This window comes from Artemia franciscana, chromosome 7, assembly GCF_032884065.1.
Source record: "Artemia franciscana chromosome 7, ASM3288406v1, whole genome shotgun sequence".
In the NCBI taxonomy this organism is placed as follows: domain Eukaryota; kingdom Metazoa; phylum Arthropoda; class Branchiopoda; order Anostraca; family Artemiidae; genus Artemia; species Artemia franciscana.
Window position 1 is genome coordinate 40873365 of NC_088869.1, and position 27814 is coordinate 40901178.

At 35.6% G+C, this 27814-nt stretch overlaps 4 protein-coding genes across 5 annotated transcripts in view; 2 read left to right on the plus strand and 2 right to left on the minus strand.

Annotated features, from left to right (window-relative positions):
* The window catches only part of LOC136029299 (lipase member H-A-like), a 43400-nt gene extending 39339 nt beyond the window's left edge, over positions 1-4061 (plus strand). Inside the window, exon 7 of the mRNA XM_065707564.1 lies at positions 3709-4061. Coding sequence (XP_065563636.1) covers positions 3709-3787 — 79 coding nt within the window. The 3' untranslated portion in view covers positions 3788-4061. The remainder of the gene's footprint in view (positions 1-3708) is intronic.
* The window catches only part of LOC136029298 (serine/arginine repetitive matrix protein 2-like), a 171331-nt gene extending 156459 nt beyond the window's left edge, over positions 1-14872 (minus strand). Inside the window, exon 1 of the mRNA XM_065707559.1 lies at positions 14784-14872. The gene's annotated coding sequence lies outside the window, so the exon portion shown is untranslated. The remainder of the gene's footprint in view (positions 1-14783) is intronic.
* On the minus strand, positions 13215-14570 carry LOC136029694 (uncharacterized). The gene has a single exon (XM_065708199.1). The coding sequence runs from the start codon at positions 14568-14570 to the stop codon at positions 13215-13217; it is 1356 nt and encodes a 451-aa protein (XP_065564271.1).
* Positions 14873-15178: 306 nt separating the features above from the next.
* The window catches only part of LOC136029304 (SURP and G-patch domain-containing protein 1-like), a 38228-nt gene continuing 25592 nt past the window's right edge, over positions 15179-27814 (plus strand). For both annotated transcript variants that reach the window (XM_065707570.1, XM_065707569.1), the window contains exons 1-2: positions 15179-15375; positions 21420-21628. In XM_065707570.1, coding sequence (XP_065563642.1) covers positions 15239-15375; positions 21420-21628 — 346 coding nt within the window. In that variant the 5' untranslated portion in view covers positions 15179-15238. The remainder of the gene's footprint in view (positions 15376-21419; positions 21629-27814) is intronic.

A 27814-nucleotide genomic window follows, 5' to 3' on the forward strand; every position in this document is an offset into this window, starting at 1 on the left:
AAAATTCTGAGATAGCCATTTTATTCACCATAGTCGAAAAACCTAATAATTATGTCTTTGGGGACGACTTACTTCCCCAAAGTCCCAGTGGAGGGGCTACAACCTACAAACTTTCACCAGTGTTTACATATAGTAACGGTTATTGGGAATTGTACAAACGTTTTCAGGGGGATTTTTTTTGTGTGTGTGGGGGGGGGGAGAGAAGTTGAGGGGGGATGGGTTTCGTGGGAGGATCTTTCTATGGAGGTATTTGCCATGGGTGAAGAGAATTTCAATGAGGGGAGTGCAGAATTTTCTAGCATTATTAAAAAAAAACAATGAAAAATAAATATGAAAAGTTTTTTCAACTGAAAGTAAGGAGCAGCATTAAAACTTAAAACGAACAGAAACTATTACGCATAAGAGAGGTTCACCTCCTTGTGATACCTCGCTCTTTACGCTAAAGTATTTTAAAGTATTTAAAGTGATTCAGGGGTCATTCTTAAGGAATTGGGACACAATTTATGCTTTAGTGTAAAGAGCGAGGTATTGACGAGGGGTGAACCCCCTCATATAGATATTAAAAACATACGAATATAGAAGTTCGTTGCGTAGGTTACTCTTAAATTACGTGTATTTTTTACTAATGGAAGCGTTCGTAAAAAATTAAAAGTTCTATTTGCCTTTTTAAGTGATCAAAAAATTTGAGGGCAACTAGGCTTCTTTTCCCGCTTCTTTTTTTCTCAAAATCTTCCGATTAAAACTATGAGAAAGCCATTTAGCCAAAAGAAATTAATATGCAAATTTCGTTTTAATTATTTATGTGGAAAGCCAAAATTCAAAAATGTTTAGAAATTAAATAATAAAACACGTTTTTTTTTAACTAAAGTAAGGAGCGACATTAAAACTTAAAACGAACAGAAATTACTCAGTATATGTAAGGGGATTTCCTCCTCAACGTCCCGCTCTTTACTCAAAAGTTTTTTACTGTTTAAAAAACAGAGTTAAGAGAAAGAGTCAAACTTTAGCGTAAAGAGCGGGGCGTTGAGGAGGAAAATCCCCTTACATGTACGGAGTAGTTTCTGGGAACTTCCTGGGAGGGTGTAAAGAGGGAGACCTTGAATATATTAGGTTGGAGGAGGAGCGTGCGTAGCTTTGTTGGCCTCAGACGGCTTGGTTTTGCAGTGAGTTATTAGTAGTAGTAGTAATAGTATTCAAGCACCCTGAACTCACAAAACCTCTAAAAATTCATTCATTTTGCTTACACTTTTATCTAATATGCTTAAATCATTAGCATAATCTAAATCCAAGAGTGTTTTCCCTCCCCATTTCATTCCGTGGTCTCCAATTGACATTACTGTGCTCCTTAAGACAAAGTCCATCAAAATGAACCATATAAAGGGGGATAGAACATAACCCTGCTTTACTCCTGATTTAATACAAAACCAGTTGCTAACCTCATTTCCTACCTTAACCGCAGCAGTATTATTCTCGTAAGTAGCACAAATCACTTTAATGTGTTGGTCTGGTATACCATATAAGGATAAGACCTTTGCTAACGCTCTTCTATCAACAGAATCGAAAGCTTGCTCATAATCGATAAAACTGAGGACCAAAGGTGTTTGACAACGAAGGGACTTTTCAGAGTGAAGAGTGAAAACTTGGTCGACACATCCTCTACCTTTTCTAAACCCGCACTGTTATTCCCTTAAAACTTTGTTTACAGCATCTATCAGTCTAAAAAGTATCACATTACTAAGTAATTTACTAGCTACAGAGACCAGACTAATGCCTCGATAATTACGACATTCACTTTTGTCACCTTTCTTATACGGTGGTTTAATTAAGGTTTTCCTAAAATTTTAGCTTATATAGCATTGGCTTTAGAATTTCATAACGCAAATGATTAGGTATTTAAGATTCGTCTTGGAACACAAAATCTAAAAAGGCACAGACTTTTTATTGTAAAAAAATGTTTTATTAATAAAAATAAAGTTTCAAGGCATTTTTGAATCACAGACAGAGGAGTTAAAACTCAAAAAACGGAAAAAACAAAACGTGGAAGGCTTATAAAGGAAGAAATATAAGCAAAAAGAACTGTAAAATCACAGAAAAAGCAGTTAAAACTCAACAAATGGAAAAGTAAAACGTGAAAAAAACCTGACATAGGATAAAATACAAGCAAAAACAAACATGAATGAAAGAAAGACAGGGATACTAGCAACTAACTCAAGAGGGGGCGGATTGTTATTATAGGTAAATTTGAGAAATATACAGAGGCATCCCTCAGGGGTCTTAATGAAAATGTCACGTTTCATTGAGCCCAGGCTATACATATTTCACGCCACCATGACAATATGTGGCTAGCCCACCCTAGCAAGTGATTCCAGAGGGGGAGGGTTGTTATTAGAGATAAATTTAAACCTTATTAAGAGTTTTTTCCGAGAAGTCATAATGAAAAATCCCTCATTTCTTTGACTGGATGTTAGATTTCAGTCCCCACACCACTGAAAAATTCATTTAACACCTCCCACCTTAACTTTAAGCTATTTTATAGAAGTCATTTATTTATGATAGTTTATTGAGTAATTGATTTCGGTCCCCCTATCCCCCTAAAAAAATCCTATAACACCTCCCACCTTAACTTTAATCTGTTTTATGAAAGTTATTTATTCACGACAGCTTGTTGGGTGTTAGATTTCGGCCCCCGGGAAAATTCCTGTAGCATATCCCACCTTAAGTTTAAGCTGATTTATGGAATTTATTTATTTACGATAGCTTATTGGGTGTTAAATTTCAGTCCCCCTATCCCACGAAAAAAAAATTTGTAATACGCGTGTGTAATTTTAAGCTGTTTTATGGAAATAATTTATTTATGATTGCTTATTGGGTGTTGGATTCCAATCCTCATCCCCGGGAAAAGTTCCTTTAAACCCTCCCACCTCAACTTTAAACTTTTTAAAGGAAGCTATATATTTCCGATAGCTAATTGGGTTTTAGATTTCAGTCCCCTCCCCCCCCCGCTGAAAAAATTCCTTTAACACCTCCCTTCTTCACTATAAGCTTTTTCATGGAAGTTATTTATTTACTATAGCTTATGTGGTGTTAGATTTCAGTCCCCTCCCCCAGAAATTGGAGGGTGGCAAACAAGTCATAAGCATCCATCCTATGGATATCTCGGTTGGGGTGGGAGGAAGTTTTAAGGAAAGATTTAAGGGGAATAGGAATTTCCTGGGATGATTTAAAGAGGGAGTTTATAAATAGATTGGGGTGGAGGAGAAGCGTACGTAGCTGGGCTGATCTAAGGTGAACTGGTGCTACGGTGAGTTGTTAGAAGTAGTAGTAGTGTTAACTCGAATTTAAAATTTTATGTTCTTTGAAATTTTCTTTATTTTATTTTATTTTTTTATTCATATTTCCACTTTTCCCGCGGCTATTAAATGTCAAACCTTAGTTTGTCTCAACGAAGTGGTTGGGTCTGACTTGGCATGATAACGATTTATGACAAATTTTATATAAATATATTTCTTTTACTGATGCAAAAAAAAAGATCTTTTAAGGTAATAAACTTTCTTGCTCTATAAGTTTCAGTTCAATAGCATCAATGTCTAAGTGAACCAGTTAAATCATACGAAACTTTTTAGAAGTGTTTAACTCATTTTTTTTTAGAGTAACGTCCGTGATCAGATATTTATCATTTACAAAAATCTTACAACTTCTATTTTTCAGGGCCCGAGGAGATTTTTGCATAAAAGCCAGAATGTCAACAATTGATATCATGAAGTACGTTCAAAGGAACATTTTATAAGAGGAAGAATGAACTCAACTACATTGCCATTTTTTAGGTGTTTTTTAGGACACAGCGACTATGGTTTTAGAATAGCTAAAGAAAGAAATTCAAAATAGAAGTATGCTACAGCATGAAAGTTTTGTGAGCCAAGGAAGAATAAAGTATTTCAATGAGATTACACCAGTAAATTATTTTACAGGGTCCCCTATTCTGTGTGTCAAACCTGGTACCAGGCATCTGCAATGGGCCTTCTTACTGGTATCATAGGCAGCGCAATAGTGCTGCCTATGTAAAGAACGATGTGGGCACAATGTTTTATTTTTTCCTGATCAATTCCTTTCGTATAAAAATAGTTGTTGTAGAAGCTTCGAAAGGAACACATTCGATTAAAAATTGAAAGTTCAAGTGTACTTTTTAAAAATCAAAAGTAATTGCACGGCAACTAACCTCCCACGCCGATTATTTCTCCAACCAAATCAAATCAAAATTTTGAGACAGTTTTTTTTTTTCATCATAATTGAAGGTCCATTAACTATGTCTTAATTATGTCGTGGAAGGTTGACAACCCTCCGGGGTCATCAGGGCAAGGGCTATAAGTAATACTAGTTGCCCTTAATAAAATATACGGTTTCTATGGAAGTGGTGGTCGAAAAACTTCAGAGGGGGCAAATTCAATTGAAAATCAGAGTGTCCTTTTCTAATGCCCTTTTAAAGAATCAAAAGTGATCGGAGAAGACAACTATCTGCCCCCCCCCCATCTTATTTTCCCTAAATGCATCTCATAGAAATTTTGAGATTGTAATTTTGTTTAAAATTGTCCAAATATTATTTAACAAGTCCTTCGGGGTTGACACAACCCCCCAAAGTTGGGGGGCAAAGATTGTAAGTTATGCCCCAGGGGCATAAAGGTATTTTGAAAGGGATGGTCGTATAAGCTTTAGAGAAGACACGCTTGATTGGGAGTTAAAAGTTCTAATTTTTTTAAGAGTCAAAAGTGATAGGAGGGCATCAAGCCATCCTCCTGCTACTCCGACGCCCTCATTTCCCCAAACGCATTTGATCAAAATCTTGAGATAGCCATTTTGTTGAAAATAGTCAAGGGAACATGTAGCAATGCCTTCAGGGTTGACACAAGCCCCCAGAGTCCAGCGGCAAGGGTTGTAAGTTGTGCCTTGGGGGCACCTAAGGTTTTTCATGGCACTTCGTCCATTGTTTACATATAGTTTATGTTATTGAGAAAGCTGGGCATGTTTGACCTGAGGATGTTGAGTGGAGCATTGAACTAAATGAAAATATTTGAGATAAATAAGTTAAATAAATCAAAACATGCTACGTGCAAACAATTTGCTGATACAAGCGTTATCAGCAATAGTTTTGGGACGGCCTAGGGTATCAAAATGAAACTTCTGTGGCATCACGAAGGGGATGTTCAACTGATCAACAGACAACACGTATCTGCAACTATTGCTATTAATACTGCTGCTACTACAGTTACTACTATTAGCAATACGATACTATTACTACTACTACTGCTCCTACTGTCACTACTACTACGGTACTAGAACTACTAAGGCTACGTATTATGAAGGTGAAAATTTGACAAAATGTCCAGGGGGTATTTGAACTAGATCAAAACACACTGTGCATACAGAATGTAAAAAGGACGTATCTTAGGAATTGACTTGGGTATTTGGTTGCAACTTTAAGAGAATGCTTAAAGGGATGATCAATCGACCAAAAGGTAATATGTGCGCTCTACTGCTAATATTACTACCACTTGTACTTTTACTGCTACTACTACAGTAGGAATGATTACTGTACTTCCAACGGCAAATTCTATTCAGAACGTGGTGCAGTTCCTTTTTGGTAGGTCCTTCCGACAGACAAATCCTATTCAGAACGTGGTGAGATTCTTTTTTGTAGGTTCTTCAGTCGGTAAATCATATTCAGATCGTGGTGCGATTCCTTTATATTGTCTACGCTTAGAAAATGGCTGTCTAGCGGGGAGAGGTGGGGGGATAAATCCAGGTTAGAATCATGTCTCCCACAAACACATATGTTTACCAGACAAAGGATTTGAGAAATAGTCTACACAATGTAACAAGGAATACTCTATCTCTCAACAGAGTGTCATCATATTCCCTATCTCTCAATAGAGTGTGTCAGTATGCCCCCTATTCAATGTAATCGGAACCCCCTATTCAATGTGTCGTGGAACTACCTACCAAAAAGCAATAAGGAATCACACCACGTTTTCCCTAGGATTTACGACAGGAAGGACCTACCAAAAAGGAATTGCACCGCGTTCTGAATAGGATTTGCTGTCGGAAGTACAGTAACTATTCCTACTTACTACTACCACTACTACAAAACTTCTCCAACTACTGCTTCAATTGCAAATACTTTTAAGGCCAAGAGTATTGAGATGAAAAAAGCGTCAAAAGAGGGTCAAAAGAATGCATGAGCAATATTTTTGAAACAGCTTACCGTATCAAGATGAAACTTCAGGATTATCATAAAGGGGACTGAAAGAAAGACAGCATGTACATGTTACTACAGTTATTAATACTGCTGCTACCACTGTTGCTACTGCTACTAATATAAAAATACTACTGATGTGCCCTTTTTACGAGTCAAAAGTGACTGGAGGGCAAAAAGCAATCCTCCCAAGCCAATTGATTTTCAAAACAGCCATTCAAAATTTTGAGAGGCATTTTCTTCAGCATAGTTGAAGGGTTCAGTAGCTACGTCTTTAGGGATATTGGGTATTTCAAACTTCCCACAGTTATGCAATTTGCCCATTGTTCTTTAAAACTAAATGTTGCTTTTATACTAAACCAATAGGCACGGAGTGTATGCTGGTTGCCAATAAGACTTCTCGGCAATATCCCAAAAACGAATAAGGGTATTAAATTGAAACTTTCACAGCTACAGATGTTACTATTTCTACTCTTCCATTTTAACTAAATCAAAAGAGTGTAAATGCATCAAGGTTGTCAAAGAGCACAGATAGAATTTTGGGAATGGTATTAAGCTTTATTTTCCAGGTCATCTTGAGAAGCTGTAAATCCAGGCTAACGATACTATTTGCGTTGATAAAAACTTCAATTTCTAACCTTTTTTCCTACCACTCTGGAAATCCCCCCTTACGTGGAATTTTTTCTTAGAAATCCAAACCCGCTGAAAATTTGTTCATTACCGCGAACTGTTCAAAAAGCTAATAAGATATACAAAATTATTTTTTACTTTCCATATATTTTGACGTTTTCCATGAAAACGAGTGCAAATAAAACAAGAGTTAAGAGCTCATACGGCACTTGTGACGAGGCCGGAAGAGCCAAGAGCCAACAGCTCATATGGTATGAGCTCTAGCAAAATTCTGAGAATCAATAGCTTGATTTTAAAGGAAAATCAGAGGCTTTATGCCGGTCAGGATTTAAAATAAGAGCTCTGAGTCACGAGGTCCTTCTAAATATCAAAATTCATTAAGATCCGATCACCCACTCGTAATATAAGAGCTCATATAAGAACTGATATGGTATGAGCTCTAGCAAAATTCTGAGAATCAATAGATTGATTTTAAAGGAAAATCAGAGGCTTTATGCCGGTCAGGATTTATAATAAGAGCTGTGAGTCGCGAGGTCCTTCTAAATATCAAAATTCATTAAGATCCAATCACCTACTCGTAAGTTATAAATACATAATATTTTCTAATTTTTCCTTTCCCTTCAGCCCCCCAGATGGTCGAATCAGGGAAAACGGCTTTATGAAGTCAATTTGTGCAGCTCCCTGACACGCCTACCAATTTTCATTGTCCTAGCACGTCCAGAAGCACCAAACTCGCCAAAGCACTGAACCCTAACTCCCCCAAAGAGAGCGAATCCAGTACGGTTACGTCAATCATGTATTTACGACGTTTGCTTATTCTACCCACCAAGCTTCATCCCGATTCCTCCACTCTTAGCGTTTTCCAAGATTTCTGTTTCCCCCCTCCAACCCCCTATGCCCCCGGATTCAATTCGAGTCGAAAATGGAGCATGTGAGACATAAGATCCTTTTATATATCAAGTTTCATTAAGATCCGATCACCTATTCGTAAGATAAATATACCTCAATTTTCACGTTTTCCAAGAATTCCGGTTTCCCCCTCCAACTCCCCCCCCCCCCCCAATGTCAGGGGATATGATCGGAATTTAAAAATAAGACCTCTAAAGCACAAGATCCTTTTAAATATCAGAGCTTTGAGACACGATATCCTTCTAAATATCAGATTTTATTGAGATCCGATCACCTGTTCATAAGTTAAAAATACCTCTTTTTTTCTAATTTTTCAGAATTAACCCTCCCCCCTGAACTACCCCAAAGAGAGCGAATCTGTTTCGGTTATGTCAATCAGGTATCTAGGACTTGTGCTTATTTTTCCCACCAAGTTTCATTCCAATCCCTCTACTCTAAGCATTTTCCAAGATTTTATGCCCCCCAACTCCCCACAATGTCACCGGATCCGGTCGGGATTTAAAATAAGCGCTCTGAGATACGATATCCTTCCAAAAATCAAATTCCATTAAGATCCCATCACCCCTCCCACACTCCAGGCCCCCTCCCACACTCATTTTTTCTCAAAGTCACCAGAACAAAATTCTGAGTTAGATATTTTGTTCAGCATAGTCGAAAAACCTAATAATTATGTATTTAAATATACAAATATAGAAGTTCGTTACGTAAGTTAATTCTTAAATTAAGTGTATTTGTTACTAATAAAAACGTCCATAAAAAAAAATAAAAAGTTCTAGTTGCCTTTTTAAGTAACCAAAAACTGGAGGGCAACTAGGCCTCCTCCCCCACCCCCTTTTTGTATCAAAATATTCTGATCAAAACTATGAGAAAGCCACTTAGCCAAAAAAAAATTATATACAAATTTCGTTTTAATTATTTATGTGCGGTGAGCCAAAATCAAAACACGCATTAATTCAAAAATGTTCAGAAATTAAATAAAAAAACAAGTTCTTTTAACTGCAAGTAAGAAGCGACACTAAAACTTAAAACGAACTGAAATTATGCCGTATATGAAGGGGTTGTCCCCTCTGCAACGCCTCGCTCTTTGCGCTAAAATTTTTTATTGTTTTAAAAAGTATAGTTGTGAGAAATAGTCAAACTTTAGCGTAAAGAGCGAGGCGTTGCAGAGTGGACAAAAGAACTCAAATAAAATATTTAAATTTGGAAAACCATATTTTCTGCTTGGGGGTATTTTCCAAGGAGGGTTTTTCGATGAGAGAGGGGGAGGTTAACGCCTAAGCCCCTTGACAGTGACAGGGCGAAGGGAACCCCCATTAACAGACATAAAAAAGAGAAATAAATCTGGCTTTAAGAGTATGTGACGTCTGATTTTCTTTGTTTTTGTGACAACAAAACACAGCTTTTTTATTAATCATCATAACAGTTATTTATATCATGACATTAAAAAGCAAACAATTCCAACAAGGTTGAGCATGTAAAGACTCTAATTTGAGTTACACCCAACATTCAGCTAAACGGGGTTCAGTTACACGGGGGTTCAGTTGCACGAGGGTTTAGTTACACGGTGACTCAGTTGCAACGGAACCGTTTCAGTTAAACGAAAAGACTATATGCACACAGGTTTTAAAAAGGGTATATAAGCAATATTATAGGCTGCGCTACTCTATCATCGCTAATAATATAACTACAACTTTTAAAGAAGCTAGTTCGATTGAAAACTCGAATTTCTGGTGCTCTTTTCAAGAGTCAACAGTGATTGGAGGGCAAGCAGCCCTCCTCTTTAACCCATAATTTTCCAAACATTTTGAGTCAAAATTTTGAGAGAGTCATTTTGTTCAGCATAGTTGTAGAGTCCTGTAACTACATATTTAGGGATATTGGGTGTGTCAACCCCCCACAGCAGTGCAATTTACCCATTATACTTTAAAAATAACTGTTACTTTAAACCTAAATCAAAAGGCACCATGTGTACACTGGTTGCCAATAATTCATCTCATCAATATCCCAAGAACAACTGAGGTTATTAAGTTAAAGTTTAAAGGGTTACTACTTTTTCTATTTGTGCTCTTACAATTTAACGAAGTCAAAAAAGTATAAGTATATCCAGGTTGTCAAAGAGAATAGAAAGAACTTGTTGAGGAATGGTATTAAGTTATATTTTTCAGGTCAATTAGAGGAGGTATAAAACTAAACTAAACGGTATCATTTTTGTCAAGATTTTCAAATTGGTGTATATTGTCAAAAATTGTTGAAAAAGTTTGTCCAATCTACAAATAACAATCCAAAGTATGACTTCTTACAGAGAAAAACTAAAAGATAAACATTATTTTCTTTTTTCATTGGAAAGACTATATCAATAAAAACAAACAGAAATTAACTTAAAAAACTTTACCAATAAGTTTTTCAAAGAAAAGTAAAAAACTCCATTAAACCAAAAATGAGCAGAAATAAAATCAAATAATCTACCAATTGTAAAGTTACCATAAACAACCATCAATAAATAAATGAAACCCAAAGAAAACATAAATTACAATAATAACCGAGTCAAACTCAAAACAAGCAGAAATTAATATGAGTAGGGCTCACATCCCCCAAACCATCTAAAGGCCAGAACATAATTTGTACTTTACTAAAAAACAATATAAATGAATGTACATTGTCAGTTTGATTTACATAAGCTGATATATATTCCCTTAAAGTTATACAATTTTTTATTTATAAAATTTAAAAACTGAAAACATTTGAAATGTCTTTTTTTAATAAAGTTCTAATAAAGATTTGTTCATTTGTATTACTACCTGTTATCTGTATGTTTGCGACGATTGTTTATTTAATCGTTATGGCTTTTAGACTAGCTATTAGACATTTTCTAATAGCTATTAGCTATTAGAGACTATTTTGGATGAAAGGGCTTTTTAAGATTATCATCAGTCTTAAGCATTGCATCTAAAACAAAAAAGGGAGGAACTGGTTGCCCTCTCTTCATTTTTCAACATCCTTTTAAAGTTTCAACTTAAGGCCCTTAGCCAACCTTAACTATACCTGTTGCGTTCTTTGGACATCCCTCCTGCATATTGTGTGTTTTAACTTTTTTGACATCTCAACAATATTTTCTAGAAGTTTACCTCAATGCCTTTGGCCTTTTTGGAGACTTGGGGTCAAAAATACCCCCTTTTTCCAATAGCCAACCTTGTTAATAAATGATGGGCGACCAATATAGCATGAAAAACTTGCACCACAGGCTGTGGGGAGTTTTGTCATCCCTAGATGAATATGTATTTGACCTTTTGATTATTTTGAACAAGATGGCTATTCAAAATTTTGATTAGTTATCGTTGGTTAGACAGTACCTAAAAAGAGAATGGGATAGGGTACTGACTTAAAATTCTTTGATATCCACTCAACATGCCCTGATAATTTAAACTTAAAACCCTCAGCCGTCTTTTGATATTACATATATGATTTTTTTTTTAAATCAAGGATGTATATAGTATCTTCTGATTTAGTTTGACATGCCCTTCAAAATTAATCAAAGTTAATGCACTTTGCCCTTCCGAGCACACCCAGAATCAAATATCATCCCTTTTCCATTGATAAGATATCATGTATGTAAAAAAGGGCAAGTTGCATGACATACAATCCCTACACTGGGGACTGTGGGTTACTTTATCCTTACCTCTCCCCCTATTGTGCAAATATATAGCCGAAATTATATTATTATATACACTAAAGTATTATATTTTCATCATATTTTGGCATACTTTAGTTAGGATTAACATAACTTTACTTCTTGGCTCTGTTCCATATAGTTAACAAGTACCTTTTTTTTATAAAAGAAGCAATAAGACTGATACTTATTAAATGTGTGTTGATTGGGATAAATCTTTACCATGAAAATATAAAAATACAATTTTCAAAACTTTTGCTGTTGTCCCAGTGATTATACTTGCTCAACTACAGTAAAAAGACAATAGTTTCTATAGTTGTTAGGGAAAAAATGAGGTTTTGAATTGACAAGGAAAAAAAAGTAAAAATAAGAAGCAAGTTTTTCAAATAGATCACCAATAGCCAATTTTAAGTGATCAGGGTATAAGCCAAGGGTACCAATTTGGGAAAATACAGGGAGGAAGCAAAAATTTTGCTCTGTTCTCTGCATAAAGATGCAAAAACGCATTTTTCAAAAATTCAAGAATAATTTTTGCTTGAGAAAAAACGAACCATCAATCTAAAGGTATTTGTAAACATTTAAATTTTTCTTCCTTCCTGTAGGTGGGCCTGTAAATAGAACATGGCAAAGAAATAAAACAATTACTATTACAGTGATGAAGATTATTATAACTCTAGTGATTTATAGTCTACAATCTAGTGACTTATGTTCTGAAGTAGTAATTTTTTTTTAAAGAATGTATGGATTGGCACCCCTAAATGCAAAACTTTACTAGTTTTTAAACAAGTAACTTGTTTAAACAAAATTTAAATTAAAAAGAACACTTATTAGAAACAATGCTAGTAATATGGAAGTAGACTTAAAAAGCCAATTTAGCCTGTTTGAAACACCCCACAGCAACACTTTAGCTAACAAAAGAGCAATTAAATTTTGTGAATCCAATACAAGATGATGATGATCAGATGAATTTCGGACCCCTCTTGACTACATGGTCACTCAGGTCCTCTCTATATATTCTTTGAGTAATTGCTTGCTATGCAGGAAATTAAGTGATTCCCAGCATCTTTAATTACATCCTCTTGTCACATCCAATTTTTTCTAAGAATTGCACAATTAAGCCTATGACTGTGGTTTTTAGTTCATCACATAGGAAACCACCAAGTAGTAGATTCACTGAAATAATTTCCTAATATTCCTTGAAGAATGATTCTATGTGTCTTCTAGTGCGTATAATGATCACAATCAATTAAAATATGTTCAACTGTCTCTTCACTGTCACAATGATCACAGATATTAACATCTCCATAAAATCTTACAAGGTATGAATGAGTACCTGCATGTCGGGACCTTAGACAAAAAGCTATGGTTCCTTCTCTTCTGGTCAGATTCCTGTAGAGTTTCAGTTCTGACTTCCTTCTTGTTTTTCGTGTTGTAAACCAATTTCCCAAGAGGTTATGATTTTCTTCAAAATAGTATTGCTGCTGCTTTTTTATAACCTCTTCAATCATCATAATCTGAATTGGAATTTCACAAAATGTGAAGGGGTCCTCAATAGTGGTGCCATCTTTTGCAGCTTGGTCAGCTATTTCATTTCCATGTATATCAACATGAGCTGTTATCCACTGTAAAACAATTTCTTGACCTGTGGGTATTGTGACTAATTCTCTGTAGCAACTGGCCACTTCCCTTGACCATGTCACACCTCTACTTATTTTGGTGAGTGTTTCTAGTGTACTCTTTGAATCAGAGCAAATCAATACTTTAGGATATTCTTTCAGATTTTTCTTTTGTATATATTATTGCTTTCTTTATTGCTATAACTTCAGCTTGAAAGATCAAAGTTTGTTTGGGTAACTTATACTGTGCTGTAATTTTCTTTTTTGGTATAACAAATGCAGCTCCAACTGGACTATAGTCATCTACTTTGGATCCATCTGTATAAATATCAAGGAAATCCCTAAATGCTTCTTCAACCAGCAACTTGAAGCTAGTGGCGAAGTCTAAGTTTTCTTTTTTCTCCATGACCATTGAACATTTCATTTTGCAACACTTCCATGGTGAAGGTAAGTCCATGTCTGGAACATGTAACATTTCCGTGATCTTTAGTTCTAGGTCAAATTGAGCACATATTTGAATGGACCTTTCAAGGAAGTTTAACTGGTTCTGCTTTCTGTATTTGTTTGCAGTTGTGTGCAGACCTTGTTTTACAATCCTTGATTTCACTGGATTTGTTTCATCTGACCCCCATACTTTTGCTAAATATTTTAGTGTAACAATGTTCCTTCTAGTTTTGAGGTCATCCAGGCCACTTTCTGCCAATATGAATGAAACTGGGGTCGTTTTCCTAGCTCCAAATGCAATCCTCAATGCTGTATTTTGTATAATGTCTAGTTTTTTAAGGGATGATTGATTTGCAGGGTGATATACAACTGCTGCATATTCTAACTTTGACCTGATATATGTTGTGTAGAATTTATTCAGAAAGTCAGCTTTGCTTCCCCATGTGGTGGCTGTTAATGCCTTCATTATGTTGATCCTCCTAATGCAGGCTGCTTTAATGCTTTCAATGTGTAAATTCCAATTTAAACATTTTTCAATTATGCATCCCAGAAACTTTGTTTGGTCCACAAATTTGGTGGGCATTCTATTTAGGATTAAAGATGGGACTACTATAGACTTCTTTCTTGTTATAAGCATAGCTTTTGTTTTGTGAGCCAAAAAGCTTAAATCAATATCACTTGCCCAATTTTCAAGCTGTCCAAGAATGGATTTTATTACTGGTACAACATCTTCAATTGTTCTTCTAACTGCCCACAGGTTATTGTCATCTGCAAAAATTCCTGCACTAGAATCACCATCATCTAAAGGTATGTTGTGTTCACCCAGATTATAATAATCTGGACTCAAAGCTGATCCCTGAGGGACTCCCCTTTTTCTTTTGGTGGAGTGGCTGGAGATGGTGTTTCCCACCCTAACATGCACTTCACAATCTTCTAGATAATTTTTCATAAATATTAGCATTCTTCCACGGATCCCCGCCTCAATTAGTCCTAGTAATATCTGTCTGTGTACCAAATTATCAAATGCACCATCAACATCTAGAAAGACAGCTATCATTACCAACCTGTTTTGTAACGTATAGGCAGCATGTCTTTGAAAACAAACCAGGTTATCAATGGTACTCTTATTTCTCCTAAGCCCACACTGCACATGTTTAAGTATTTTTCTTTTTTCCACTTCCCAGTTTAGCCTTTTCTTTACAAGTCTTTCATAAACTTTGCCTAACACGGGTAATAAATCTGTAGTTTTCGATCTTTGAACTGTCTGTACCTGGTTTAGGAATCATCACTGCTTCTAACAGCACTTCTACCCATTCTTGTGGGAGGTTTTTAACTAGGCCTAGTTGGAAATTTCGCATGATTTAAACTTTTGAATTTTCCGCTGGTAAAAAAAGCCTTGAGCTTTTTTGTATTTGGACAGACGCGTAAATCGCCGCCATCCGACGTATAAGCCGTAAAAAGCGTTATGCAGCTTATTACACCAATTAAGACAACCCCTAAATAAATTTCTGTGAAATCAAGCGATAGATACTTGAAAAATCCGATTAGTAGTCGTATTTAGAGTACATTGGAAGATAGTTATCAACGAGTGTGAAGTTTTGATGTTGAAAAACAAATGAAATGTAATAAACGTTAAGTTTTTCCTGTCAAAGGTTTACTAATTGTCTGTATCATTATCGTCGTCATTGCAGAGCTTAAGAAGAAACAGAATATTGAATTTACAAAATGGACTTGGTTCTAAAAAGAAAGCGAGAAATTGAGGACCAAATTCAACAACAAAAAAATTTTATGGGAAGAAGCTCGGATATACTAGAAAAGGGAGACAATAATGAACAATTTTTTAACAAACTCTATTCAAAAAGGTAGGCTTAATTTTGTTTTTGGCTAAAGTAAAATTAAAAAATGTTCTAAAACCTATCCCCGAGGGATTTGATGTTTTCAAACAGGGGTTTAATTTGCTAGGGAGCAGGAAGGAAGTGTTCCTCCCAGACCTTGTCCCCCAACTGAAATTTAGTCTTTCAAAATCTTGTCACAGCCAAGATAGGCCTAAGCCTGCCTAGCCTACTTCAAGTATCCACAGAAAATGTATCAATTTGTTGGTAAAATTCTAGTCCATTGACTTCTTGGGTAAAATTCTTGTTAATTGACTTCTTGCTTTCTCAGAAAGGTTTCAGGTTAGGAAAATGAAACTTTCAGGGATGGGTCTACAGGCTAAAGTATGTCCCAGGAAGGTATTTTAAAGTACCACCTGCACTCCTTCTCCCTTTAGAGGGCCTTGAAATTTGTCTACATGACAGGTCTATATCTTTTGAAATTTTGATGAAACAACATTTTACCTTAATTTTCAGTTACTAGTTGCTTTTTCTCTGTCTGTAGCTCTGAAAATACAATTCCTGTTATTTGAGTAGGATTTTGAGCCATATCAATGTTTTTTTTCAAAATTTAGGAAATGTATTTGCATATCTTTAAAACCTTATAAAATGGAATTGAGCAAAGTTATGAGGCCGAAAACAATTTTGTTGTACTTCAATTGAGCAGAAGATCTATTTTTCAAGGTTTCATTTTTATAACACACATATTTTTAAAGGTCATCAAAGGTCAGGGCCCTCTAGATGGAGAAGGAATAGAGGTAGTTGCTTCTAAATACCTTCCCAGGACATACTTTAGCCTGTAGATTCATCCCTGAAAGTTTCATTTTCCTAACCTAAACCCTTTCTGAGATAGCAAGAAGTCAATTAACTAGAATTTTACCATAGGTAAAATTCTAGTTAATTGACTTCTTGCTATCTTGGAAAGGGTTTAGGTTAGGAAAATGAAACTTTCAGGGATGGGTCTACAGGCTAAAGTATGTCCCAGGAAGATATTTTAAAGTACCCACCTCCACTCCTTCTCCCTCTTGACCTTCGATGACCATGACCTTTGAGGGCTTTGACCTTTGATGACCTTTAAATGTATGTGTGTTATAAAAGTGAATCCTTGCAAAATAGATCTTCTTCTTAATTGAATTACAACAAAATTGTTTTCAGCTTCATAACTTTGCTCAATTCCATTCCATTTTCTACTCAAATAACAGGAATTGCATTTTCAGAACTAAAGGCAGAGAAAAAGCAACTAGAAACTGAAAATTAAGGTAAAATGTTGTTACATCAAAATTTCAATAGATATAGACCTGTCATGTAGACAAATTTCAGGGCCCTCTAAAGGGAGAAGGAGTGGAGGTGGTACTTTAAAATACCTTCCTGGGACATACTCTAGCCTGTAGATGAATCCCTGAAAGTTTCATTTTCCTAAACCCTTTCTGAGATAGCAAGATGTCAATTAACTAGAATTTTACCAAAGTTCAGAATAAACACCCTTCTAGTGGAAGCATAATAGGGCAAAAAAGTAAAATTCTAGTTAATTGACTTCTTGCTATCTTGGAAAGGGTTTAGGTTAGGAAAATAAAACTTTCAGGGATTGGTCTATAGGCTTGAATAAATTTAGAATACAGACCTCACCCCACTGTCCACAGGGATCATGAACTAATATGATTTGTTCTATAGGTATCATTAACTATTTCATGCATTTTTATTCTTGTTGAAAGGGGATTTTAGAAAGCTAAAAAATGGATGTGCTTCTCTAATAATGACTAAGAAATAATATGCAATCATCAAAATTGTGCCATATGCAGTAATATGCACTTTAGAGCACTTGGAACAAAACTAAATATTTACAGAAAATTTCTTTAGATAAGATCATGTAGAAAGACCTTCTTTAGATAATATAGTTTCTCTGCAAATATGACTGTACTGGTCTCTTGGTATGTTACTGCAGTTCAGAAAGAAGCAAGAAAACAGTGGAAGATTTTGGCTGAAACCAAAGTGTCTGTTTACTATTATAAACATAGGCAACTAATAAAAGGACAAAATTGGTCTATATGGTGGTTGCAATAGATGGTATCATTCAATGATAGAGAGTAATATTGGCCTATAGGGTGGATGGGATGGATTGATCATATTGTGTTAATGTTCAAGGGTAGATAGTTTCTTGTACTTCATTTCTTTTGCTTCATAAAATGAACCATATCACTCATACCAGTTTGTCATTTTTTGTGCTTCATAAAATGAACCTATATTTCATTTCTTGTGCTTCATAAAGTTAACCATAACAGTTGGTCTTTCAGTTATTTTAGCCTGTCATTATTTGTCACTTTTTATTTGAAATTGTTGCTTAAGTCACTTTTTCTTTGCTGTTTCAAGATTAGATTTAGTTTGTGCTTATATCAGTGAGTTAGAAAGATAATGTAAAAACTAGTCTACAGGTTAATTTTGCATAAGATATGTATTTATTTTTCATCACAAGCTTTTGGTCATCTCCTTAACATTTACCAGTTAGATTGGCAAATCCAGGGGATAGAGGTGATCCTTCCCCCTCCTGTTAGGCCTTGCACCCTTCAAACCCTTATGCAAGGCCGTTAGGCCTTGCACAACAAACCCTTATAGTTAAGTCTCAACTTATAGATTCTCAGCCATGCATGATCAATTTTGTTGATAAAATATCCCCACTTTTCCAAATTGTTTTTTGACAAATAACAAAAAGTCCTATTTGTTCTCTATTGGATTTAACATATTCAACAAACTGAAATCAATGTAAAAACTGTCACCAAGTTGAGTAAATAAAATTATATGGACTCTGTAATCAAATGGTAAGACTATGTGATAAAATTATCTGAGCCCAAACTAGTTACAAGTTTTTCTTCCCTCACCCCAGTTAAGCCACCTGGAACTTAAAGTCCTTGCTTAGAAGTAGGGCATGGGCCCTCCAAAACATTTTGAAAAAATTCTGTAAGTCTTGACTGCCAAAAAAGAGTGTAAAAAGAAGAAAATCATAATCCTTAGTGATAAGGTTAGACAATTTGCCTTTTTTTGGCATAATAAAATGTTCATTTTGTTTTTTAAGATTATTTGCTTTTCTGAAATGAGCATTGAAAAAGTGAATATAGTAAAAATACTCTTTGCAACATAAACAAATAAAATATGTTTTGACAGAATGCCAGAAAAAGGAAGGCTTCCCATATAATAGTTCCATTCAGAACTTCCCAACAAGGTGACAGATATTGGGTTCTGCTGTTTGCCAAGCAATTGATCAATGGCCAGCACTCTTGGAGTATGTTTTGTATTATGTGCCATCAAAGAAACATTTGAAGAATGTCATGTCGTCAGCAAAGTACCTCAAGATTGTAAGCTACCTAAAAAGGAAAGATATGTCTGCAGAACTTGAATTCTTGTATCCAAGCTTTTACGAAATTCATAGCAGTGTTTCAGAAGATTGAACCCCTTGTGTGCACTCTTCATGCCAAGCTGAAAACCTTGATTTTTTCTGTTTTTGCAAGACTTCTGAAACCTGACATTCTCATATCTGCTGATAAGATTCCTACCATTTTTCTTGTGAAATTGGACAGCTATTTGCAGAACACTATTGCAGGCGATCAGGTTTAGCTTGTGTTAGATGTTCAGAAACTCACCTTAGCAGAAAGACATGGGTTCCATTGAAGGACGCAAGGGCATACTAACGCAGCTACCAAACACTTAATTAAATAGTGCCCCATCTCTTCTTTTAGCCTTTTCAAAGTGCTTAGATGCCTGGATCCCACAAAAAGGAAATGAGTAGAAGTCTGTCAGATATAGTTGTGCTTGCTTCAGAGACCTCATTAGGACTAAGTGTTGGACAGTGTTAGAAGTGAATGGATATTGCTGCAAGCTGAGAGATCAGTAGAACCAACACCATCACGTGTCAAACATTCCTGGCATCAAATCTTCTCTATGATGGATGCTTTTGGTGGGCAAAAGTATATGCTGTTGTTGAAGCTTGTAAAAGCTTTGTTGACATTATTCCACAGCAGCACTAACGTAGAGAGGGGTTTTTCACTCTCAGGAACACTTCTCTAGTTGGATGGAGCCTCCATGTCAGAAAGAATCCTGAATGCAAAGCTGTATGTGGCTGAAAAATTAAACACATATGGAGGCAAAGTCTAAAGGTTTCCTATTCCAAAGAATTGTTGACTTTTGCTAGGTTGGCTTGGTCAGAATACCAAGACTATGTGGAGAGCAAGGCAAAGGAACAAGCTGCTGAACAAAGCATCCAAGACCAAGAGAAAAAAAGTGAGCTGAGCCTAGTAGACATATCTAGCAAAAAAGAGCCAGATAGACTTAAGGAATCATTGCAAGAAAAAATGGGCCTCTGAAAAACAAAAACAAGTAATTGTTGATGCCCTGTTGAAAGAAGCCACTGATTGCTTACAAAGAGCAGTGGCTTTAAGCAATTCCATGGACATTGCTTTGGCCAATTTCCTGCTAGAGGGCGCCATGAAAACGTGAGAAGATGGAGAAACGAAAGGATGAAAAAGACCAGGCTGAAAAGGATATACAAAAGAGGAAGTCAAGCCTGATAAGTAAGCTCATCAATCTTTCAAAGAAATCAAAGAAGTGATTGAGTTAGCTTGCAAGTTGAAGTCTCAACGAATTGTTTTTACTTGTTGCTAGTCTTGGAGTTTCTTTTCTTTTTTATTTTAAATGAACACAACTAAAAGTGTGAATGAAAAGAAAATGAAAAAACAAAGAAAACCTGTCTCCAGGGAAAATGAGTTCCTTATGAGGTTCATGAACATGATGATTCTTTGGGTGACTTTGCCATGGTTTCTGATTCATGGGGAAAAGAATATTTTGACCATGAATGGCAATCGAAATTCCTTCCCACTTTGGTCCCTTTTTTTCACCCCTAAAAATCCCTTGACAGGTAAAAAGATTTTTATAATTGTTACAGTGGAAACTGCACAAAAGTAAAGTACACCTATGTTAGCACAGTTACCTTGCCCTCTTGGACCCACCTTCTTCTTTCACAGAATTATTGCCTGGGGATTTTCATCCTGTCTAGCTGGGTTTCTGGGAAACATTAGGACATGTATATTAGGAAAAAAATATTACATTATGTGTATTTTTCAGAGAAATGTTTGTAAAAATTGTCCATTGAAACATGGAAATCAAATAACTTGGAATCAACACCCTAAATTTTTGGCTGCAAAAATGTTTTACTATGCTTACTTATTCTCTTTCCCCTACTTCAGCACAATAAACTTCTCACAAAATTGGTAAATATTTTTGACAGACAAATAAAAGTTTTAAGAGTCGATCGAAATTTAAATTCACACCTGCACATAGGGGAGGGGGAGTCATTTTGAATCCCCTAGAACCTGTGGCTCATGTACTTTTTTATGATAGGCTATGTGCTTAGGTAAAATGACTAAAACCTTTTCATTACTTACGATTAGGCTAAAGGTCCATTCCTGAATGGTTCATTCATCTAGCAAAGCAACTGTACCAGTCTAAGAAAAGCTACTCTGTTCCTATTTACATAATTTTCGATTCAAAATACACAAAATGATTACAGTTTTCTGTCAAATGGCTTGCCTCTACTAATTTGTTGTGCCTTGCTCAAGGATCAGTGTTTTCTGCTTCTGAAAGCCTCTCTAGTATGAAAGGTTAATTCAGTTATTGTGTCACTACTTTATATGCTAAGCTGCTCTATCATGCTATCACAGGACACAGGGGAATGTTATCTTATGTTTTGTTTGGCTCATTAAGGAAAAGAGGTAAAGTTTGCCAAGTAATAAAGTCAGAGGCAAAGTAATGCATGACTTTATGGGATGGAAACCACACAACCCTATTTTGTGCACCCTAGTTGGTTATCCATATTGTTTTCGTATGAAAACATGGGTTAAAACATGGCATGCATGAAGAGAGATATTCCTTATATGAAAAAGGGGAGAGGAAATGTCATTAACAATGACTGAATTATTATCTCTTTTTTTCTCTTTTTGGTTTTATGCTGCTGACTCAGTTTAAAAGGTTTATAATTACACTTATTGCAGAGGTATATCAAAAGAATCATGCAATTCAAACAGTGGCAATGAATGTGCAGAGACTAGAAGCTCAAGCACAGAAGTATCTTCAAATAATCCAGCTCCTGCCATTAAGCTGAAGTTTAGCAATGATGGGTCTTTTCTAGAACAATTCAAAAAGCTGACTGAGAGCAAAGTATTACCACCTACGCCATCAAGCTGCATCAAAAAGGAAATTGGTGAGTGCTTATGTTAGGCCTATGCATGTAGAAGTATTTAGGCTATAGACATTTTCGTAAATGTGTAACTTCAAGGAACAAAGTATAAAAATATTCTAGTAATATTAGAAGTTATCATCTGAATGTAAATGTGTATCCTGTCAACAATTGAATGCAACACAAATAAAAATTATGCATGAGAATAGTACATGTCAAAAGGTAAGCTTAGGTAACTATAAGGTAACAACTCAATAATTGTGCCTGATACTTTGAGGGTATGAGATGACAAAACATCTGAAAAACATTCAGGTTTATGCTCAATTTTTTAGTATAAATACCTTAGGAATAATATAGGATCTGGAAGTGCCTCCAATCCCTCTCTCTTTGTGCAGATATCTAAATGCACTCTCCTTACTGATTGCTCAGCTAAAAAAGTGAGTTAAAAAAGAGTATGCAGTGATTAATCACATCCTGGATGCAACTATATTTCAAAACCAGTTCTGAAAATTATTTTTACCTTGATATTGGAAAATGTGCTACTGTGTTTCTGAAAATGTCAGAAAAAAGGAAGATATTTCTATACATCGAAATAATTAATGCTTTTTAAAAGTATCACTCTGTCATTATGATACTGCTAAGTTTTGATATTTGTGGTATTTTCTCAAGTGTTGGTTTTGCCACATTTATTTATTCTAAAAACATTAAACTATTTGTCATGTATTGTTAAACTGAAAAGCAGTTTATCATCTTAAGCATATTGGAGGTAGAAATTGTTCCATTTGAGTGAATACTAGAGGCAATTGTTCTTCTTCTTCTTATTCAGCAGACGGGCTTTTCAGTTGATACTATTTAGCCCTTTTCCTTTTGGCTCACTCTGTGAGATCGACAGAGCTATGGAGCTGGTTTGTCTTGTATGATTTGTATCTGCTCAGATTTCTTGAAGTATATCTTTTGATACCAGCAGTTGAATTATAACAGAGTATATATTGATCTCTGTGCTCTGCGGGAGAGTATGGTCAGCAAGACTCTTGGCTGTTGGTGGAATTTTGTGGTGTTTGAAGCATTCTACTATTTTACGTCGCAGGGTATACTGTGCAGACGTCAGCATATTACATTCAAATAGGCAGTGATCTATTGTTTCATTCTTAAGATTACATGACCTGCAAAGGGGGGACGAGGGAACTTCGCCACTTGAATTAGGAATCTGATATGAAAATGCCTGAAAATTTAGCCCATTTGAACCTGACCAAATCCTATGATAAATCTTGGAAAGGTGCTTACTTGGGAAAGGTGATGGGGTAGGATTCTTATTAATTATCAGTACCTCTGTAAATCTCCAGCGGTAAATGTCTCTAATGGGGATAGGTCTCCCACTTGGCTGGTCAATATTTAAAGCATTTTTGGCTATTTCATCTGCCTTATGGTTACCTATTATACCTGAGTGGCTTGGAATATACTGTATATGAGTTAAAATACCATTTGAAGCAAAAATATCAATAATCCTAAGACAAAGAAATGTGTCAATATCCATCTTATTTTGAGAAGCTGACGAAAGAAGCTCTAGGCTTGACAAAGAATCAGAATATATTATAATATTTTTAATATTAACTTTCATATATTCATTAACCATGAGGAAATCTAGTGCCATGATTATGGCGTTTAGCTCGGCAGACATTACAGATGAATTATCTTGTAATCTCTCTCCTAAAGCGATATTATGGGTTGGGAAGAAAGCTCCGCTTGCCACTTTCTCATTCATTTTGGACCCATCTACAAAAATTTGGAAATAGTTTTTATAAGCAACATTATTTAGTTCGGCAAATTTTTTCTGAATAAAAGAAATGGGGGTAAGTTCTTTGGTCCACTTTGAGAAGTCAGTCTTTATTATGGGGGTTGACCAACTCCAAGGGGGGGTTTGGGGGAATGTGGGTGCAATAGATTTTACTGGCACTGGGAACTTCTTCTGGATATTTGCATATTCATTTGCAACGCCTCTAAACATAGATGGATTTCTTAACCAGTTATGCAGGGTATGAGAATCATTGGCTTCAATTTTTGTAAGGTACTTAATTAGTAGAGATCTTCTTCTTTCATTTATTGGTGATAGTCCACTCTCAGTAAGCAGAAACTTAGTTTTTGTTGGTTTCCTAAGACCAAATATAAGACGAATTATATCATTTTGTGTCGTTTCGATTTTTTGCATGTGGGTCTTAGCACAAGCACCATACACTATGAGGCCATAATCAATATGGGGTCTTATATATGATTTATAAAATTGGATTAGTGTTTTCTCATTACAGCCCCAAGGTGTGGCTAGTAGCCTTTTAATTATTCTTGTTTTTCTATAGCACTTTTTTATTGTGTTTGTGATGTGGAGGTGGAAATTTAGTTTTTGGTCAAGTATGAGCCCTAGGTAATTAATTTGATTGTCCTCTGGGATAAGTTATTCCATTTAATGTTAGCCTAGCGTCATAATGATTTCGCTTATGGTGGAATTGGATAATTTTTGACTTTGTGGGTGCAGTAGGTAAAATGGACTTTTGGGAGAACTTTTCAAATTGGAAAAGTGCATTTTGCAACTTTGAATGCGTAATCTCGAAGGTATTGCCAGTTGCCCATAATACCAGATCGTCAGCGTACTGTAGATTGGTATGTGGGAGGTTCATGTCCCACAGAAAAAGTGAAAATAGGAGGCAGCTCAGGACTGCACCCTGTGGAAGGCCTTTGGTTATTGGAGTTTTGGGTGAAGAGGCTGAACCTACACAAACAATGAAACTTCGGTTTTCTATAAAGGATTTTATGAAGGATACAAGTTTGGGGGGTAGTCCAAGGTTTGTAAGTTTAACTAATAGAATCTGGTGGTCAACATTATCATAAGCTCCTTCAAAATCTAGGAATGCAGCAGTTGAGACATTATTTTTTGATAGGGATTCATTTATTGCATTTGTTAACACTATGAAAGCATCTGTTGATGAGTGGTGTTTCCTGAAGCCAGTTTGAGTATGAGGTATCAGATTATTCTTCTCAACAAACCAAAGCAGCCGATGGTAAATCATTTTCTCCATTAATTTTCCCAGCACTGGGGTAATCATTATGGGTCTATATGACTGAGGTCATGTTTAGGTTTATTTTTCTTTAAAATTGGTATGAGAGATGAACATTTCCAGTTATTAGGGAATGTGGATGTAGCCCATGCATGGTTATAGCAATTTAGGAGCTCCTGTTTGTACAAAGGGGAAAGATTCTTTATCCATATAGGGTGTATATTATCATAGCTACTTGTAGCATTGGCCTTGATATGCTGAATTGCATTATTCAATTCATGTATCGAGAAGGGATGGTTTATATATTCTGAACCTGGTCGGGGCTGGTAAATAGGATTTGTCATGATTTTTGTGGTGATATTTTGGTTTTTTGATGTTAGCTTTTTTGAGAAAAGGGAGGCAAATAATTTTGCCTTATCAGTGTCGTTATCATAGTGGGAATTCTCATGTATTAGTTCATACATAAGAGGGTTGGGGGATGTTTTTTTCCCACAGATTTTGCTTATAAGTCTATGTATTCTTGGCTCAGATGTTTCTCTGGAAAGATTATTTGCAAAATTATTCCAATAATTATATTTGGCATTAGTTATTGTTCTCTTGAGGTTAGCCTCTGCTTGTAATTTACTTAAATATGTGTCAGGGGATGGTTTTCTTAGGTATGCTCTCCTAGTTGCATTTTTTATTCTCCACATAATTTGGCAATCTTTTGTCCACCATGCTTTAGGGGTGTGTTTAGGGATGGTTTTCCTAAGTGAAGTTCTGGGGATAGCTTGATTAGCTGCATTTGTTAATATTGATGTCATAGCTTCAGCACACGTGTCAGCAGTTACAACTGAGGTATGAGATTTCTGGGTTAAACTTAGGACTTCTTCATTAAGCTTATTTCTAAACATGGTCCAATTTGCTTTGGTGTTGACATATTTAGGGATATGTGGGAGAATGTTGGCTGGTTCATTTAAAGAGGATACTATTGCAAAATGGTCAGTGCATAGATTTTCAATTTTCTTAATATAAATTTTATTTAGTATATTTATTGAAACAATTTGTAGGTCAATAGTTGAAAATTTACCACTTTTGGGGTTAAAATATGTATTTAGATTAGGAGGGGTAGCAATTATTAATACCGCAAAATTTAATATTATTATTTAAAATTATAGCTACGCCACCTCCTTTTCTCTGAGAAGACCTATCCTTTCTCAGGATAGTATATCCTGGAAACTTTGTTTGTTGGTTATTAGTCAAATGGGTTTCTTGAAGGCAAGCAATATCAATGGAATTTTTATTCATAAAAGATAAAAGTTCATTTAACTTATTTTCTGAAAGTGATCTTACATTCCACTGAAGTATTGAAATATGCTGCTTTGTTGTTTTAATTTTCATTTTGCTGTGTATCAATCTTTAGCTTTGCTAGGAGCAGAGCAAGATCTTTTTTTGCTTGGATATGCATGTGATTGGGTAGGTACAACTTTGCCAATTCGCTTATTATTTTTGCTTTTTGTGGTTGTTTTAGGTTCATTGACTGTACTGCATTAGAATTTAGTATAAATAGGCACATGTTAGGTGTTAATTCATTTGGATATTCATCTGGCTTTTTGTTGATAATTTGATTAATACCCGTTAATACTTCTGATTCATTTCTACTCGGGAGAGGTGGCCATTCTGATATTCTATCATTACTTGTAGAGGCTGGAAGGTTTGTCCAGGGTGAACCTCTCTTGTACTAAGGAATTTGCACTACATCTTCATGTTCTTTTTCTTTGGATGGCTATGTAATGTGTAGACGCTATATTAGAAACATAAATCTCATGGGGGAAGTTACAAAAAGTACTAATGACGCATTTAAAACTTTAGAGAAATGAAGTTTTTTTAGATGATTGAAATTGAAACTGAAACCAAATTGTTTTGGCTATAAATGGGGTAACTAACCCTGTTAGCTGCCACATATATAGCAAAAACAATTTGGTACTTTTTGTAGCTTCCCCATTGAATATATATTTTTTTAAGATAGCATATAGACTCTACTGTTGTGCATAATGATGTTTGCTCCACTTGTTCAAGAATTTCTCTAGCAGATCTTTTTAATTGCTTCCATTTTTAGAGGCATATAATTATGTTTTGACTTAGATCATTATGAATGATAGTACAGACATTGATTATAGACATTGGGGATAATGGAGGAATGTGTAATTAGTGCTTCTTTTTTCTCATTATTTTGTTGTCTAAATTGTCATTTAAAAATTTGGACTGAGCTAATGCTATCATGTATTTTTTTAGTGGATTTATGTCTGGTTTGAACAATAACAGTCATTATAGCATTCTTCTTTTTCTTGCATTAGTGGGAAAGGATACTCTTAAATTTGTTCGAATTTTCCTGGAGAGGGGAGAGGAATTTTCATATGATGTTAGAAAATGGGTCTGGTCGCGCCCTGCCCCTTTTTGTATAAGTGTTAATGCCAATAAATATATGACACATTCAACGGCCATTATAAAAGGTGTTCCAGAGGATTATGCGATTCAGTCTTTCACAAATAGCAGCGGTATTGTTGCTTCCAAAAGGCTGAGCTCTTCAAAAAACAGTTAAGCTTGATTTTGTGGACTATTTTGCTAAAGCTGCTTATTTCAAAGACGGTGTACGATTTCGTTATGAATTCTTTAGACTGATCGAGTTTAAGCAAATTCCAAAGTGTTGTTTTAAGTGCCGATCGCCCCATCACTTCCAGTCTTCTTGTCCCAGTCCTGCGCCCAAATGTGCTCGTTGTGCCAGCCCTAATATTAGTACAAAAGAAAATCCATGTAATGCCTCACCAAAATGTGCCAATTACAATGGTAAACATGTGTCCTTTAGCTCGTCAAGCTCCATTCTCCGTGGTCTTGCAAGTCAACAAACCTCGAAATGACTACAAATTTCAATCATATCGCACAATATCAGTGGCACAAAAAATAAAAATGCCTATATGGACGATCTGTACGAGAACTTTGACGTTATCTGCCTGCAAGAAACCTTGTTAAATGCCTCTGGCAGAAATTTCCTGTTTTTACTTCTGATGCAGTTACCACGCGTGGCCGCCCTTCTGGAGGTCTGGCCTGTATTTAAAAAAAAAAAGTATTGATCTTTCGAACCCATCCCTTTTTTATTCGGATAAGCACATTCTTGCTGTGAGAG

Coding starts and splice junctions, on each gene's coding strand:
- LOC136029694 (XM_065708199.1), bottom strand. CDS start 14,570: ATGATAGCTGTCTTTCTAGATGTTGATGGTGCATTTGATAATTTGGTA.